Raw genomic sequence first — 15,057 nt, forward strand, 5'->3', positions numbered from 1 at the left:
GGACCAAATCATAGAATTGCAGAGTTGGAAGAGACCCCAAGAATCATCTAGTCCAACCCCCTGCAATGCAGGAGTCTCAGCTAAAGAATTCATGACAAATGGCCACCCAACCTCTGTTTATAAACCTCCAAGGAAGGAGAGTGCACCACCTCCCGTGGGAGACTTTTCCACTGTCAAATGGCTTTTACTGTCAAAAAGTTTTTCCTGATGTTTGATCGGAATCTCCTTTCTTCCAACTTGAAGCCATGGTTCAAGCCCTGCCCTCCAGAGCAGGAGAAAACAAGCTTGCTCCTTCTTCCATGTGACAGCCCTTGAGGTATTTCAAGATGGCTACTTAATGAATGCAGCATGAAATCGTGGTTTGCGTGTCTGAATGGTTCACTCCAGCCAGTCCTTCTCTCCCAAAATATGCAGTGATGCACCCCTTCCAATTGTCCATTCCCATATTTAAATTAAATTCATCAAGTGCACATTAGCCAAGGGCACAGAAAGTATGTTTGTGTGCGTATACTAAGCCACAGCTGTGCTTTTAACTGGGAACTGAGCTTTTTAAAAAATGTTATATAAAGGAAATGGATTGCAGCAAAACTGCTCAAATGTTGCAAAAATATTTTTAGGGTAAACAAGACGTGCCTCCTAGGAGAATAATATCCACTATACCGGCTAAAGGTTTGCTTTAGAACCGTCATTCAAAAGTAAAGCAGACATGGCAGGTCACTTAAGAACTTTCAATTCACAAACAAAGGAGGAGCAGAAGAAAAGCCTGCTACTCTCTGTAGGTTAGCAATCCTCTTGGCATAAACAGTGACTAACAAGTTTGTTAGAGAGAATTAGATCTTTCTTTTGTCTTTGGAACATGTCATGGCCAATTAAAACTTCTGTATTCACAAAATAAATGGAGCACCAGTCTAAAGATAATAGAAGCTGAAAAAAGTAAAATTGTGCAGCTGGGGAATATGTACCTTTACCTTGATATTAATCTATCAGCTCCCATGTTAGTTCCAAGGCTAGTCCCTCAGCACAGTGGTACTGCATACATTTGCTACTTCCTTTAAGTAACATGCAATGGTAAAACATAGAGGCTTTTCATCTTTTTCTAAATATTCACTCATTTGAATGTCAGTTGTAGCTTTTACATCAACATTTACTTTTGAGGGAGTTTTTTGTTTTGTTTCTAATAATAAACTGATCAAAGCACTCAGCGTTAAACCTTATAACATGATTAGATATATGAATTACAACCACTGAATATAAGATTTACACACCCTGAAAACAAAGGTGATTTAATTTTTTTTTTTTATTTTTTTTTTTGGTGATCCAGAATTTAGGAAACTCACAATGCAACAAATGAGAGAGAGAGAGAGAGAGAGAGAGAGAGAGAGGAGTTACAAAAGTTCATTGCTACCAAGCAAAGTATGCAGAATTCACTCTAGATTCAGGTGTCGATTGTGAGGTTAACTGACACAACACTGACTAAATGTCCAGATTACAGTTAAAATTAAGCCAGAGCCGGCAGTGTATCTCCAGTCCCTCAGAGGAATGCTGCAGTCCCTCCAAGTGCCCCAGTTTTCCAGGAACAGCGGACATAAGCCGCACCTGTAAATAAGCCGCACCTTTAAAAATCAATAGGAAAAATAGATATTCCACTACAATTCCGGACTGCCTCCGGGGGAGGGGGAGAGAGAGAGAGCCACGCCACTTTGCTGGCAGCCTTCCCCCTTCTTTCCGGCGGCTCAGTGGAGGCTTGGGAGCGGTGGGTGGCCTGTGCTCCCGGCGGGGCTCCCCACCCCCTGCATAGAGAAGTTTGTTAATGTTTAATGTTTTATGATGTTTTTATATATGTTGGAAGCAACCCAGAGTGGCTGCGGCAAGCCAGTCCGATGGGCAGGGTATAGAGAGTAAAATTGTTGTTGAATAGGACAACCCTATTTTCATTGGAGTAATGTAAAGCCATGGTTTTTCGAGTAGTGATGCATGGAAGTGAGAGCTGGACCATAAAGAAGGCTGATCGCTGAAGAATTGATGCTTTTGAATTCTGGTGCTGGAGGAGACTCTTGAGAGTCCCGTGGACTGCAAGAAGATCAAACCTACCCATTCTGAAGGAAATCAGCCCTGAGTGCTCACTGGAAGGACAGATCATGAAGCTGAGGCTCATGAGAAGAGAAGACTCCCTGGAAAAGACCCTGATGTTGGGAAAGATGGAGGGCATAAGGAGAAGGGGACGGCAGAGTACGAGATGGTTGGACTTTGGCCACCTCATGAGAAGAGAAGACTCCCTGGAAAAGACCCTGATGTTGGGAAAGATGGAGGGCACAAAGAGAAGGGGACAACAGAGGACGAGATGGCTGGACAGTGTTCTCAAAGCTACCAACATGAGTTTGACCAAACTGCGGGAGGCAGTGGAAGACAGGAGGGCCTGGCGTGCTCTGGTCCATGGGGTCACAAAGAGTCAGACACGACAAAACGACTAAACAACAACAACAACAAATGTTGGAGGATATGGTGCCCCCATTCCATGCCCCAGCCAGTCTGGAAATGGAATCTCAGAATACTATAAATAATAATAACAATAATTTTATTATTGCCCCTGGCTTGCCCCAGCCACTCTGGGTTAGGAGTGTTCAAAGTTTTGGGCTGCGCACATCCACAGGGATGTTGCTTTCCCCCACCAAGGGATTCTGCTTCTGCACTCTAAGCTAGAGGGTCAAAATGTGCCAACGAAGAAAAAGAAGAAAGATAATGGCAAGTATTTATGGGAGGCAATGTGACCCCTTTGATTGCTTTAAAAGAGGACTAGACACATTCAAGGCTATTGATTACTACTAGCTACAATGGCTATGTTCTACCTGCACTGCCAGAGGCATAATAATAATAATAATAATAATAATAATAATAATAATAATATTTTATTATTTATACCCCGCCCATCTGGCTGGGTTTCCCCAGCCACTCTGGGCAGCTTCCAACACAGTATTAAAATACAGTAACGTATCAAACATTAAAAGCTTCCCTAAACAGGGCTGCCTTCAGATGTCGTCTAAAAGTCTGGTAGTTGGTGTTCTCTTTAACGTCTGGTAGGAGGGCGTTCCACAGGGCGGGCGCCACTACCGAGAAGGCCCTCTGCCTGGTTCCCTGTAACTTGGCTTCTCGCAGTGAGAGAACGGCCAGAAGGCCCTCGGCGCTGGGCCTCAGCGTCAGGGTAGAACAATGGGGGTGGAGACGCTCCTTCAGATATACTGGACCGAGGCCGTTTAGGGCTTTAAAGGTCAGCACCAACACTTTGAATTGTGCTCGGAAACGTACTGGGAGCCAATGTAGGTCTTTCAGGACCGGTGTTATCATGGGAAAAGCAGGAGGCGAGAGTGCTGTCGCGCACATGTCCTGCTTGCAGGCTGCCCACAGATACCCGGTCAACCAGTGTGAGAACAGGATGCTGGACAAGATGGACCACTGGCCTGATTCAGCAGACTTGTCTAACGTTCTTATGGTTGGAAACCGAATTTCCTTAACAGTTATGCAAACAGTGCAATTTGAAGTTAAATTCAATTGATGCAGTAGGGCACACATTAGAGCCAATGCCTTTATGACTTAATTATGGTAGAGTGCCATTTTAGGAGAACTGTGACTCATTTCTTACTTATTGAAGAGCTTCACAACAAAGAAAGCACTTGAAGCAATGTATATCTGAAGTGACTGACATAACTGACGCAGACAAGTTGCTAGATGCAAGAGGGACAACTGCCATAGATATGGTTTGATAGGCCATTTCTTATATCCATGTATGTGATCCTCATGATTAAAAAGGGAGAAGCTGAAAAATTCTTACAACAGCAAACCTCTGCGTAAGTAAACTGAGGGAAATTTATTACATTTCTTCCAAAAAGCTCAGGGCAGCTGTTTAGCCTTGTGACCTCCCTGGCAATTCTGACATCATACCAAGCTATAGTTATCACCAATTGTGGTTTTTGGATTCTGGTTTCGCCAGCCAGGGTTTTAAGAAGCTTAAGTATCTTTTCAAGTAATTTGTGAATTGACAAACCACAGTTTGCATTTGGCTGGCAAACCAGCATCAGAGGCCATGATTTTAATAGTGTTTGAGAATACAGTTTGGTGTGATGTCTGAATTAACACATCATAATTATACAGCCATCACTCTGTTTCCCACTGCAACTGTACCATGGGGCCTAGAATGAACTTATGAAGCTGAGCGTTGTGAGGACAGAAAAGAAAAGCACAGAAACAGATCTAAAACTATGGTTTGGGTTATAAACTATAATTAGCACGACACATGGTTTGTCTGACATTATGGCTGAAATAAGCCTACCTTCTCTTTCTTGTTGCAGGCATATATTCAGGTCCTGTATTGTAGCTTTATCCCTAGATGTATACACTCTCATCTGATCCAATTCTTCCTCTAAATTCAGTCTAGAAAAACACACACAAGAACTGAGCGCACAGCAGAAAGAATGTGGGGTGAGTGAGTCAAGGAGACATACCCTACAAAAACGTGCTGAATAAAACATGTCACTTAAAATACTGAAAACTTTTATACTGAATTTCAGGAAACACATATCAGCACTAGTGTTACCTGTATTTACGTGAATCTAATGTACCATTGAATCAAATGCGTACCTCAATTTTCAAATCTTTGAAATCAAAGAAGTATTTGCTGGCAAAGGTAAATGTACCGTCAAATCTAATGTGGACCATAATTTCCACGACATAATTTGGCCAAAAAAGGTGCACATTACATTTGAGTAAATATGGTAACTTTTAACACTAGTATGTTATGAGCAGTCCTGCTCCAGCACAGTACGATCAGCAAGAAAATCTATTGTTCCATTTCTAGTCTCTTTAATTGAAAACATGTACATACATCCACTCTCACGTTTAGCTACAATGCCAACTTTTGGGGAAATCAGTAATCAAATCACAACCACGTAAGAAAAGAAGAGATTTGTAAAATAGAAAGCATTGTCACAACGGTCTGTATTTGATTTGATTTTCTTGAAATGCAATATACTCTCTTATTATGATGTTATGCTTTCAAGTTTGAGTATTTGCCCATTGACAGATTTCACAGCAAATGAAAAAATTAACTAGACGGTACTGACGCTGGTACTCTCAAGCTCTGCCAGTGAACAGCACAGCCCTTATAAATGCAGATCTCTTTTTCTTTCCTGTGTGTGCTGGTTTCTGCTTCCATTGTAAGTAATCAGGTTTTCAGCTAGAAATAGCTTCCTCCTATGATGAGTCAAAGTCCCATCAAGTCATCTGTCCAGCAGCAGATAGCTCAGTTGGTAGTAGAGCACGAGACTCTTAATCCCAGGGTTGTGGGTTCGAGCCTCGTGTTGGGTGAAAGATTCCTGCATTGCACGGGGTTGGACTAGATGATCTCTGTGGTCCCTTCCAACTCTACAGTTCTATGATTCTATATGAGAAGAACTGTGTGGCAGGAGCAGCCCTGTCCTCAGCCTAGAAACCTCTTCTTCCCGAAAAATAGCAGTGCATTACACTAAAACTATTTTAATTATATCCCTTGCATTTGAAGAATATTACCAACCAGCATTTAGCTAAATTAAACCAGGACACAGAAAACGGGGGGGGGGGGGGGGCGCGACTAAAAAAAATTCCAGCCTAAAAAAATTACAAATAAGTAGGAAACAGAATAATTGTCTTTATGAAGACATCATAATGATTACAGATTAACCAATTATCATGACCTTAGGCAACGTACCGGGATACATGCAATAACCAGAGGCATTTATGTAAAATCTTATACACAAAGCACCTGAAGCACATAAGCAATTCCAGGAGGATACATCAGAAAACTTTTTAGATCACTCCTCACAACTTCTCTATGATCCGTCCTTATGCAATAGATTTTATTTAGGAAATGTATTTTCATTTTGCATTGTCTTGGATCAGGTGACAACTCTGAGGATCAATGTACACTATATTCTGTAAGCAGTGCTATTTCTCTAGAAAAAGAGGTGCCGGAGCTCACCATGAACATCTCCCTCATTCTCTTAGAATGGCAATGGGGCCCACCTGAGAGGTGCCAGAACTGAGCTCCTGTAGTCTCTGGCTGAAAAAAAGCCCTGTCTGTAAGATATTTTACTACACGTAATTGCTGACCCTTTAGATGAAGGAGAGTACATAAATTTTCAAACAACCATTCAGACAAAATCCTACAGATATAATCATCAAAATCCTACAGATATATTCATCAGAGAGCCAGGATTGGCGGCACTTCTCATTTAAGAATACATTTAGTGGTAAATTCATTTCCCCCTGCATTTTGTGTGAAACAACCCTTCAGTGAGGAGGGTTTGACTTCCACCAAAATAAAAATCTTCAGTCCTGCGAAACACGATAATTGAAGCTTTGCAGCCACCCATTTTTGCCTGAAAAACATTGTAAAAATCAGGATTCAAGATGACATTAACAGATTGGAAAACAGGGCTAAATCTAATAAAATTAATCTCTATAGGGACAAATGTAAGGTTCTGCACTTAAGCAGGAAAAGCACCTGCACAAATATAGGATGGGGGACACCTGGACTGCCAGTAGTACCAATGATAAGGGATTTTAGTAGACTACAAGTTTACATGAGTCAGGAGTGTGATGCAGCAGCAAAAAAAACTAATCCTATTCTAGGCTACATCAACATGAGTATAGTGTTTCAATCAAGGGAAGTAATAGTACTGCTCTGCTCTGCCTTGGTTAGACCATAACTGGAATAATGTGTCCAATTCTGAACACTGCAATTTAAGAAGGTTATTGGCAAGCTGAAAATGTGTGCAAAGGAGGGTGACCAAGATGATCAAGGTCTGGAAACCAAGCCTTATGAGGTACAATTGAGGGAACTGAGTATTTTTAGCCTGGTAAAGAGAAGACTGAGAGGAGATATGATTTTGTTTAGTCGTTTAGTCATGTCCGACTCTTTGTGACCCCATGGACCAGAGCACGCCAGACACTCCTGTCTTCCACTGCCTCCCACAGTTTGGTCAAACTGATGCTGGTAGCTTCGAGAACACTGTCCAGCCATCTTGTCCTCTGTCGTCCCCTTCTCCTTGTGCCCTCCATCGTTCCCAACATCAGGGTCTTTTCCAGGGAGTCTTCTCTTCTCATGAGGTGGCCAAAGTCTTGGAGCCTCAGCTTCAGGATCTGTCCTTCCAGTGAACACTCAGGGCTTATTTACTTCAGAATGGAGAGGTTTGATCTTCTTGCAGTCCATGGGACTCTGAAGAGTCTCCTCCAGCACCATAATTCAAAAGCATCAAGGCTGTCCTATGAACGATGGAGCAAGCTTGTTTTCTCCTGCTCCAGAGGCTAGGACCCAAACTAAAGGATTCAAGTTACAAGAAAGGAGATTTTGACTAAATACCAGGAAGAACTTTCTGACAGCAAGAGCTGTTCGACGGTGGAAAAGATTCCCATGAGAGGTGGTGGACTCTCCTTCCTTGGAGGTTTTTAAGCAAAGATTTGGTGATCTGTCATGGGTGCTTTAGCTGAGATTTAGCTGCATTGCAGAGGATTGAACTAGATGACTCTTGGGGTCCCTTACAACGCTACAATTCTATGAGTCCTTGATTTTCATTAAAAATCTTAATGGATTTTCAAATATATAGTTATGTAATGTTTGGCAGAAGAAAAGTCCAAAGAGGTGTGCTGTAATTAAAATGGCATTCCATGCATATTTGCCCAGCTTGCCAAAATATGGAAAACATCTGTAGTTAGAAGAGTGACACCCCAAGTCAGAATTGCAAAAAGGGAACATGGAAAAATCTACTTTTCCTATTGTATGATATCCTTCTGATACATATGTAGACAATTCCACTATTAAGAAGTTAGTTCCCCAAAAGTATAGGTATACGCTTCTGCTTCTGAATGTCACTGATCTTTTACTATTTATTTAAAGTATTTATGAATCACCCGTATTCATAGATTTCTAAGCGATTTAAATAAAATATAAAATAACTCGCATCATAAAATAAAACAGCAGAATATTAAAAGTGACTGGATAAAATTAACATTCTGGAAAGGCTGGCTGAAATATAGAAATGCTTTCGCAGCACGTCGAAATCTATACAACGCTGGCGTCTGCCTCATCTCCACTGGGAGAGTGTTCCATAATGCAGGGGCTACTGTGCTCAATGCTCTCTTCTGAGCAAGCTTAGAGAAATTTAATTTCTGGGGGCATTAGGCACCTGAAGAAGCTGGGCCTCTGATTATCTCAGGGATCTATGTGACCTACAGGGGGTGAGGTGCTCATTAATATACCACGGTACCAAGTTGTTCAGGGCTTTGTTCACTGGTACTAGCTTGAGGTGTGAGGAGGGTGAGACTCCTCGTGGGCGATGGGTGGCGATGGGCTTGCTTGCAGGCGAGAGTGCAGAGCAGATGGGGTGGGGACTTGAAGTGGAATGCTGGGCAGCTGCATCTGCAGAGAGAGCATCAGTGCAGCTCAAGAGCACATACCCAGCGTGACCGGTGGGTATTTTGTGGTTTTGTTTGTTTTATTTTTTAAATTGTTTTCTATTAGGGACGTGGGTGGCGCTGTGGGTTAAACCACAGAGCCTAGGACTTGCCGATCAGATGGTCGGCGGTTCGAATCCCCACGACGGGGTGAGCTCCCGTTGCTTGGTCCCTGCTCCTGCCAACCTAGCAGTTCAAAAGCACGTCAAAGTGCAAGTAGATAAATAGGTACCGCTCCAGCGGGAAGGTAAACGGTGTTTCTGTGCGCTGCTCTGGTTCGCCAGAAGTGGCTTAGACATGCTAGCCACATGACTCAGAAGCTGTACACCGGCTCCCTCAGCCAATAAAGCGAGATGAGCGCCGCAACCCCAGAGTTGGCCTCAACTGGACCTAATGGTCAGGGGTCCCTTTACCTTTTACCTTGTTTTATATTGTTTTGATTGATTGTATTTATTGCACTCTTATTGCATATCCTGGTCCGACAGCATACAGGCAGGCAATGCAGATCCTGCAGCAAGCTGTCAAAAACCTGCACCTGTCTGCAACTGAGCCGCAACATTCTGTATCAGCTGGAGCTTCCAGGGCAGAGCAAAGGTAGCCCCACATAAAACAGACTGCAGTAATCAAGTCTGGAGACTACCCATAATCACCTGCTGCAGAATCTTGTACAGTTAGACTTTGTTTGAGGGGAGGGGCTTGGTAGCCATATTTGCTTCCCATGTACAAATGATGTTGATAACACTGATCCTTTATCCTGTAAACTGCTACCTGTTCTTTCAATGCTTCTCAAACATGGGATAAAAGCGTGATAAAATATTTAATAAAAACTGCATTTAAAAATATGAATGTGACTACTGTTAATCCTAGACGGAATTTATGCCACTGCTGGTCTACTCATACAAAGCTGAAGGTTCCTGTTCAATGCTTCTAACTGGCCCTGTTCCTCCTCCCTTTCGACATAAGTCCTTTGTATAACAGCCACCATAGCATAGCCAATAACAATTGGTTCACTAGGAACTCATTAACTAGGGCTGGGCGATATCTGGCTTTCAACGTCGTGATAGATCACCAGCTAAACATCACGATATACCGATATATCATATTGTCTGAAATAAGGATGGAGCTCGGTAGAGGCATTGGTTGGCTTCACGCTTTTTCCCACTTGGTGATTTTTGCATCACACACACACCATGATTTGTGATATATTACCAGGTCAAAATTATGAAACTGATATCATGATATAACTTCTAACTGGTTTTGGACAATATACTGATAGATTGCCCAGCCCTATCAATAATCTGTTTGTGCTACCTGACTGAAAAAACATGAAAGGCTGATGGGCAGCTTTTATTTATTTATTTTTCAGGTAGCATGAGGGGCTGGAAGTACTGAGGAGCATGGCCAATAGCTGCCTCTTCACAAATAAATAGCATGATTCATGTTGGTACGTGACTTGCTGTGGCGCAACATAATTTCTTTATGCCCCTTGACGGAAAAGCAAAGACCCCACAACACATTACTTAAAATACTATGGTGTCAACCTAGTGGCTCATAGGATTACCACTTAGTTGCATAAACCAGAACAATCGTCATACTAAAGTGCTTTTCATCATGACCCAATGAACCAGAAATATTCTTTCACTTGCTGTGAGGAATGCTGTTATGTGAATATAGGAGTGTTACTAGGGAAATAAAGCTGTTTTTTGTTATTAAGAAAAAGGAAACATTACACCAATTTTTCCTCGATGAATCCCTGTAAAACTGCTGAAAAACCTGCCCTTTAATTCTGCTGTCAATACAGATGTCATAAATTAAGGCTGAAGAAAACAACATGGCTCAATGTTCTCTTATTCTACTTTGCCAATATCCCCACCCTGCCAGTCTTTAAAGTTGTAAGATCTGAAATAAGCTTGAACCAGATCTGACTTCTTAAGCAGTCAAATACTAGTATGACAAAAGTTTTCCCTTTGCTCCTCCAATGTTAAGATTCAGGTACATCTGCTTGCAATAAGGGCAAGATATGCTCTTTCAAAAGGTCTGTATATTTGTGTGTCAACTGACAGCTTTGGGAGGCGAGAGCAAATCTTGGAGCAGGTGTTTGATCTAGCCTGTGTGAGAAAGCAAAAAACCATTACATACATTGGGGGATAAGGCTGCCAAAAGAGTGTAAAGCAAAAAAAGAGAGAGAAGTACAAGCATTACTTACATTTTAGTCATGTTCATGCTACAGAGAATGATTTATTGAATTCCTTGGCCAATTTGGACTATCTGAAAGTGATTGCAGTTTGATAACTATCAGCTAGCCAAGGACAGCTGTTCAACATTTTCTGGATCTTCCAACCAGGGTTAGGTGAACAGCCACTGCAAGCACATCAAGTTTCAGATGGTTGAAATGCCCAAATAAGGTATATCATAGAAACAAATGGTGCCTGGGTGCGCATCTGTTTGAATTCTTAATGTCTTTCCTGGATATATTTTTTCCCAATTAATGACCGAGAAACATTTGCATGTTCACAGTCGTGAACTGGGTCAGTTCGCGGTTCGCAGCAGCAGTAGTAAACTATGGTTGGGCATTACATGAGTAAACCCTGAGCTTGTGCAGTCCTCCTTCCAGCCCCACCACACTCTGTGCTCTGATTCCTTTAAGGATTTCTTGAGTGTCAGCAGGAAGTGAAACATTGAAGAGTGAGAGTGAATTGGCACGCCTGAGCCTATTATAACTGATTAGTATCACAGGGAGGGAATAGCCAACTGGCACCCTAAATAAGAGCACTTCTGCTAGTGGTTGAGATACAAAGCAACATTTTGTTGCAAGTCCCATTTGTTTCAAATGTACAGTGGAACCTTGGTTCCCGAACGGCTTAGTTGCCGAACAAATCGGCTCCCACAATGCAGCAAACCCGGAAGTAAGCGTTCCAGTTTGCGAACATTTTTCAGAAGCCGAACATCCGACGCAGCTTCCGCTTGAGTGTAGGAAGCTCCTGCAGCCAATCGGAAGCCGCGCCTTGGTTTTTGAATGGTTTCGGGAGTCGAATGGACTCTCGGAATGGATTAAGTTCGAGAACCAAAGTACCACTGCAAAGTATGATTTGTCCAAAAGTGGCAACAAAATGTTGTGTTTTATCTAGGTATTTGGTTAAACTGGATCTTTTAATTGTCCTCATTACCTTATGATGACAGGGACGCAGGTGGCGCTGTGGGTTAAACCACAGAGCCTAGGACTTGCCGATCAGAAGGTCGGTGGTTCGAATCCCCGTGACGGGGTGAGCTCCCGTTGCTCGGTCCCTGCTCCTGCCAACCTAGCAGTTCGAATGCACATCAAAGTACAAGTAGATAAATAGGTACCGCTCCGGCAGGAAGGTAAACAGCATTTCCATGCACTGCTCTGGTTCACAAGAAGTGGCTTAGTCACGCTGGCCACATGACCCGGAAGCTGTACGCTGGCTCCCTCAGCCAATAAAGCGAGATGAGCGCCGCAACCCCAGAGTCGGTCACGACTGGACCTAATGGTCAGGAGTCCCTTTACCTTTACCTTGTGATGACACAATGCTAATTTGCTGTTTATGGAAAGTGTTTATAGGATTTTGTGGTTTTTACATATTGTCCCTCCACACACACACACACACACCCGTTTACCTTTGGTACTTTGTTCTCAGCTCTTGGATTTAAAAAGCTGAACAAAGAGTAGCCTATATATACTGTAAGTAAATAAATAAGCACATTTTAATCTGCCATTCCTAGGGTTAATTGGCTCTTGGGAGTCCCTTCAAACATATCTGTGTGGCTTGGGAAGATGACAGCAAAGAAAGCAATCCTGCCATCCCAACTGCCCACCTGTTGCATCGCCAGAGCAATGTTGGAGGGGACCATGCGACTCAAGCAACTCCCATGTTGCAAAGGTAGCTTCTGAATGAAGCCTGGGCTCAGTCCTAACAGAAAAACAAAAGGGAAGAAGGGAGTTTGCATTCTCTCTGTCATAAAACACAACCTTGACTCCCTTTGAGTGAGTTAGTCAGTGATAAATCATATTAATAAGTTCTCCCAACCACAAATTGTATGCAAGGAGTATTACATTCCTCCTCATTATTTCAATTTGAGAAAGGAGGTTATTGGGCAGCATGTAGGTATTAATCCACTTAAGGACCTGCATAGAGGGAAAGTGACTGAAGCTCAGAACGCCTTAATTTTTAATAACAGTCAGCATTATTAAAAATAATTTAATGTAACAGGCCTATCTCTATTAACCTCTGTGAAACACCTTATTTAGATAATCATTGCCTCATTTGTACATAAACTTTTTCATAGGAGACACATCCCTTCCAGGCCCTCGAGAACCTTTGGCAAATCTAAAAGCACAATAAAATTACAAAATCAATCAGAGCAGCAGCGGTTCTCCTTCTCTGGCTCCCAAACATCTCTCATATTGATCACCAGCCAGAAGATCCAATAAAATTGCCGCTCCCTTTCCACATCACATTCCCCCCCCCAAATAAAAATTCCAGTCTCATCTGTAGCAGCCTTTCTTCAAAACGCTGCTTAACTAAATGGGCTTCTATAAATGCCTGGAAGGTAAGAGGAGGAGGAGGAGGGAAGGCCACAACAAGCTAACACAGAAAGGATGTTGACAGAATTCTAATTACGGAAACAAGGCATTGATATGGCCACTTAATGTTAAATTCTTGTGCTATTTCCCTGGTATGTGATCTTGGAAGAATAGCTGCAAGAAAAATGACCCAATTAGAGACAAGAGACCAAGAGTTAGTTCACCCGGGCCTTTTCTCATTCCGATGAAAAGTCCCAACTCATCCTTCCTCACACTCAAATGTGCAGAGTGTTGGTGTGTGTTTTATTCTGTTTTTAGTTTATCACTGCTGTTAATTTTTTGATATGTTTTAGGCAGCTGTTCATTTCATTTTTTCTGTGAAGCACTTTTGAATTGTTGGGGTTTTTTTACAACCAAGCGGTGTATAAATTTTATGGAATAAATATATAATAAATAAAGGTAGTGTATAAATTGTGGCACAGCGACCTAGCCCATGACAGTTTCTGTGCCCACAGCAGCCTTTTTCCCTATCTGCCCCAGACCTAACTGCTTTTTAAAAATAGGATGTCAAGAGATTTTAGCAACACAATCCTACATCTAGTCCAAAGCAAGTCCCACCAATGTACACAGCAATGCTAAACATGTCTACTCAAAGTAAGCCATATTGAACTCAATGGGGTTTACTCCAAGGTAAATAGGATTGAGATTGCAGCCTTCCAGAAAAGTTAAGTACAGGAACAGGATACTGGAAGAAACCAGATTCAGAACAGGCTATGTATCAGACAAATAAATTGCCCTGTTCAGTAGCTCTGGGGTCCTTTATAGGAAGGTGACGGGTATAAATCTAATAAATAAATAAAAATTATAAATAAAACACACCATCAACACTTTTAAGGGCATCATAAACTATAATTCTGCTGCAGCTGTGTTCATGCTAGATGTGTACAACATGGGGCAGGCACACCTGCTGCTGCTGAAAGCCATAAAATCACTCAGGTCGCATGCTGCAAACATAGACACACCATCAACCGTGGTGCACCATCAATGCACAGTGTCTGAGCTGGGCAGCAATGAGACAGAGGCAGAAAAGGCAGCTCTAGTCATTCATAACATTTGTGCATTGGCCAAAAAGATCATTTGCCAATCACAGCTTTGACTTTATTCGCCGGCTATAAACCTGTAGTCTGCCAATACATTTTTTAAAAAAAGATAATTAAAATTACTTGCTTTTAACACTTCTTGTTGATAATTTTAATGTTTCTTGTAAAAAAAAAATCAATACATGAATGTTGTTAAATAATAGTAATAATAATGCCTCATTGTGGCATATGATGTGAGAATGTCCAGTGACATATTCATTTTGGTCTGAAGTTGTTGTCTATATTAATGTTGTCGTGGTGAAATCCCTTATCTTTCATGTACTTTTAAACTCCATTATTCCAGTATGGGGATTAATGGAAGGACAACCAAAGGGTATTTCATGAACCCTTTTATAGTTGCTAAGAGAGTTATATGTTGCACATGGAAGGGTAAATACCCGCCATGCAAGGGTCTGAGGACCTCACCGCCTTTGCCACATTTGAACACATTTCTTATAAATGTCAGTTTCATGTGGATACCTATCTGGACATTTATTTGACACATATCAATTTATATATTTAAATTAAGATGGCTGTATCAATACTTACTGTATTTTTTAATGTGGGCTAATGGGTTTCCCCACATTGCCTACCGCTTTCTCTGTTCTTTTTGCTTGCTTTGCTAAATTTGTTAATAAAGGAGGGGTGCTAACTACAGATGCCGATGATAGTGGTGCAACTGGTCTGAAGACGGTGTACACTGTACAGTTCATTTAAAATTGTTGTAGTCACGAGGATTCATACAAAACTTTCGAGAAGAACATCTAAAGTATAGTTCTTAGAATAGATGTGCTTTTTTAAAAAAAAAGGGGGCTGTAAAGATATTCAGCATAAAACGTACTTTAGTTCACCTGCATTTATGTTTCAAATTAGGGAAGAAAAGACATGGGGTTT

General features: G+C 41.8%; 1 protein-coding gene across 3 annotated transcripts in view; it reads right to left on the bottom strand.

The window, feature by feature from the left end:
* CNTLN (centlein) overlaps positions 1-15,057 on the bottom strand; it is a 169,641-nt gene that overhangs the window by 71,768 nt on the left and 82,816 nt on the right. For all 3 annotated transcript variants that reach the window (XR_013980931.1, XM_080987712.1, XM_080987713.1), the window contains one exon: positions 4,325-4,425. Coding sequence is in view for 2 of the 3 variants with exons in the window: in XM_080987712.1 (XP_080843838.1) it covers positions 4,325-4,425 (101 nt within the window). In the remaining variant the exon portion in view is untranslated. The remainder of the gene's footprint in view (positions 1-4,324; positions 4,426-15,057) is intronic.

Source organism: Podarcis pityusensis, assembly GCF_964106645.2.
Source record: "Podarcis pityusensis genome assembly, chromosome: 17".
NCBI lineage: Eukaryota > Metazoa > Chordata > Lepidosauria > Squamata > Lacertidae > Podarcis > Podarcis pityusensis.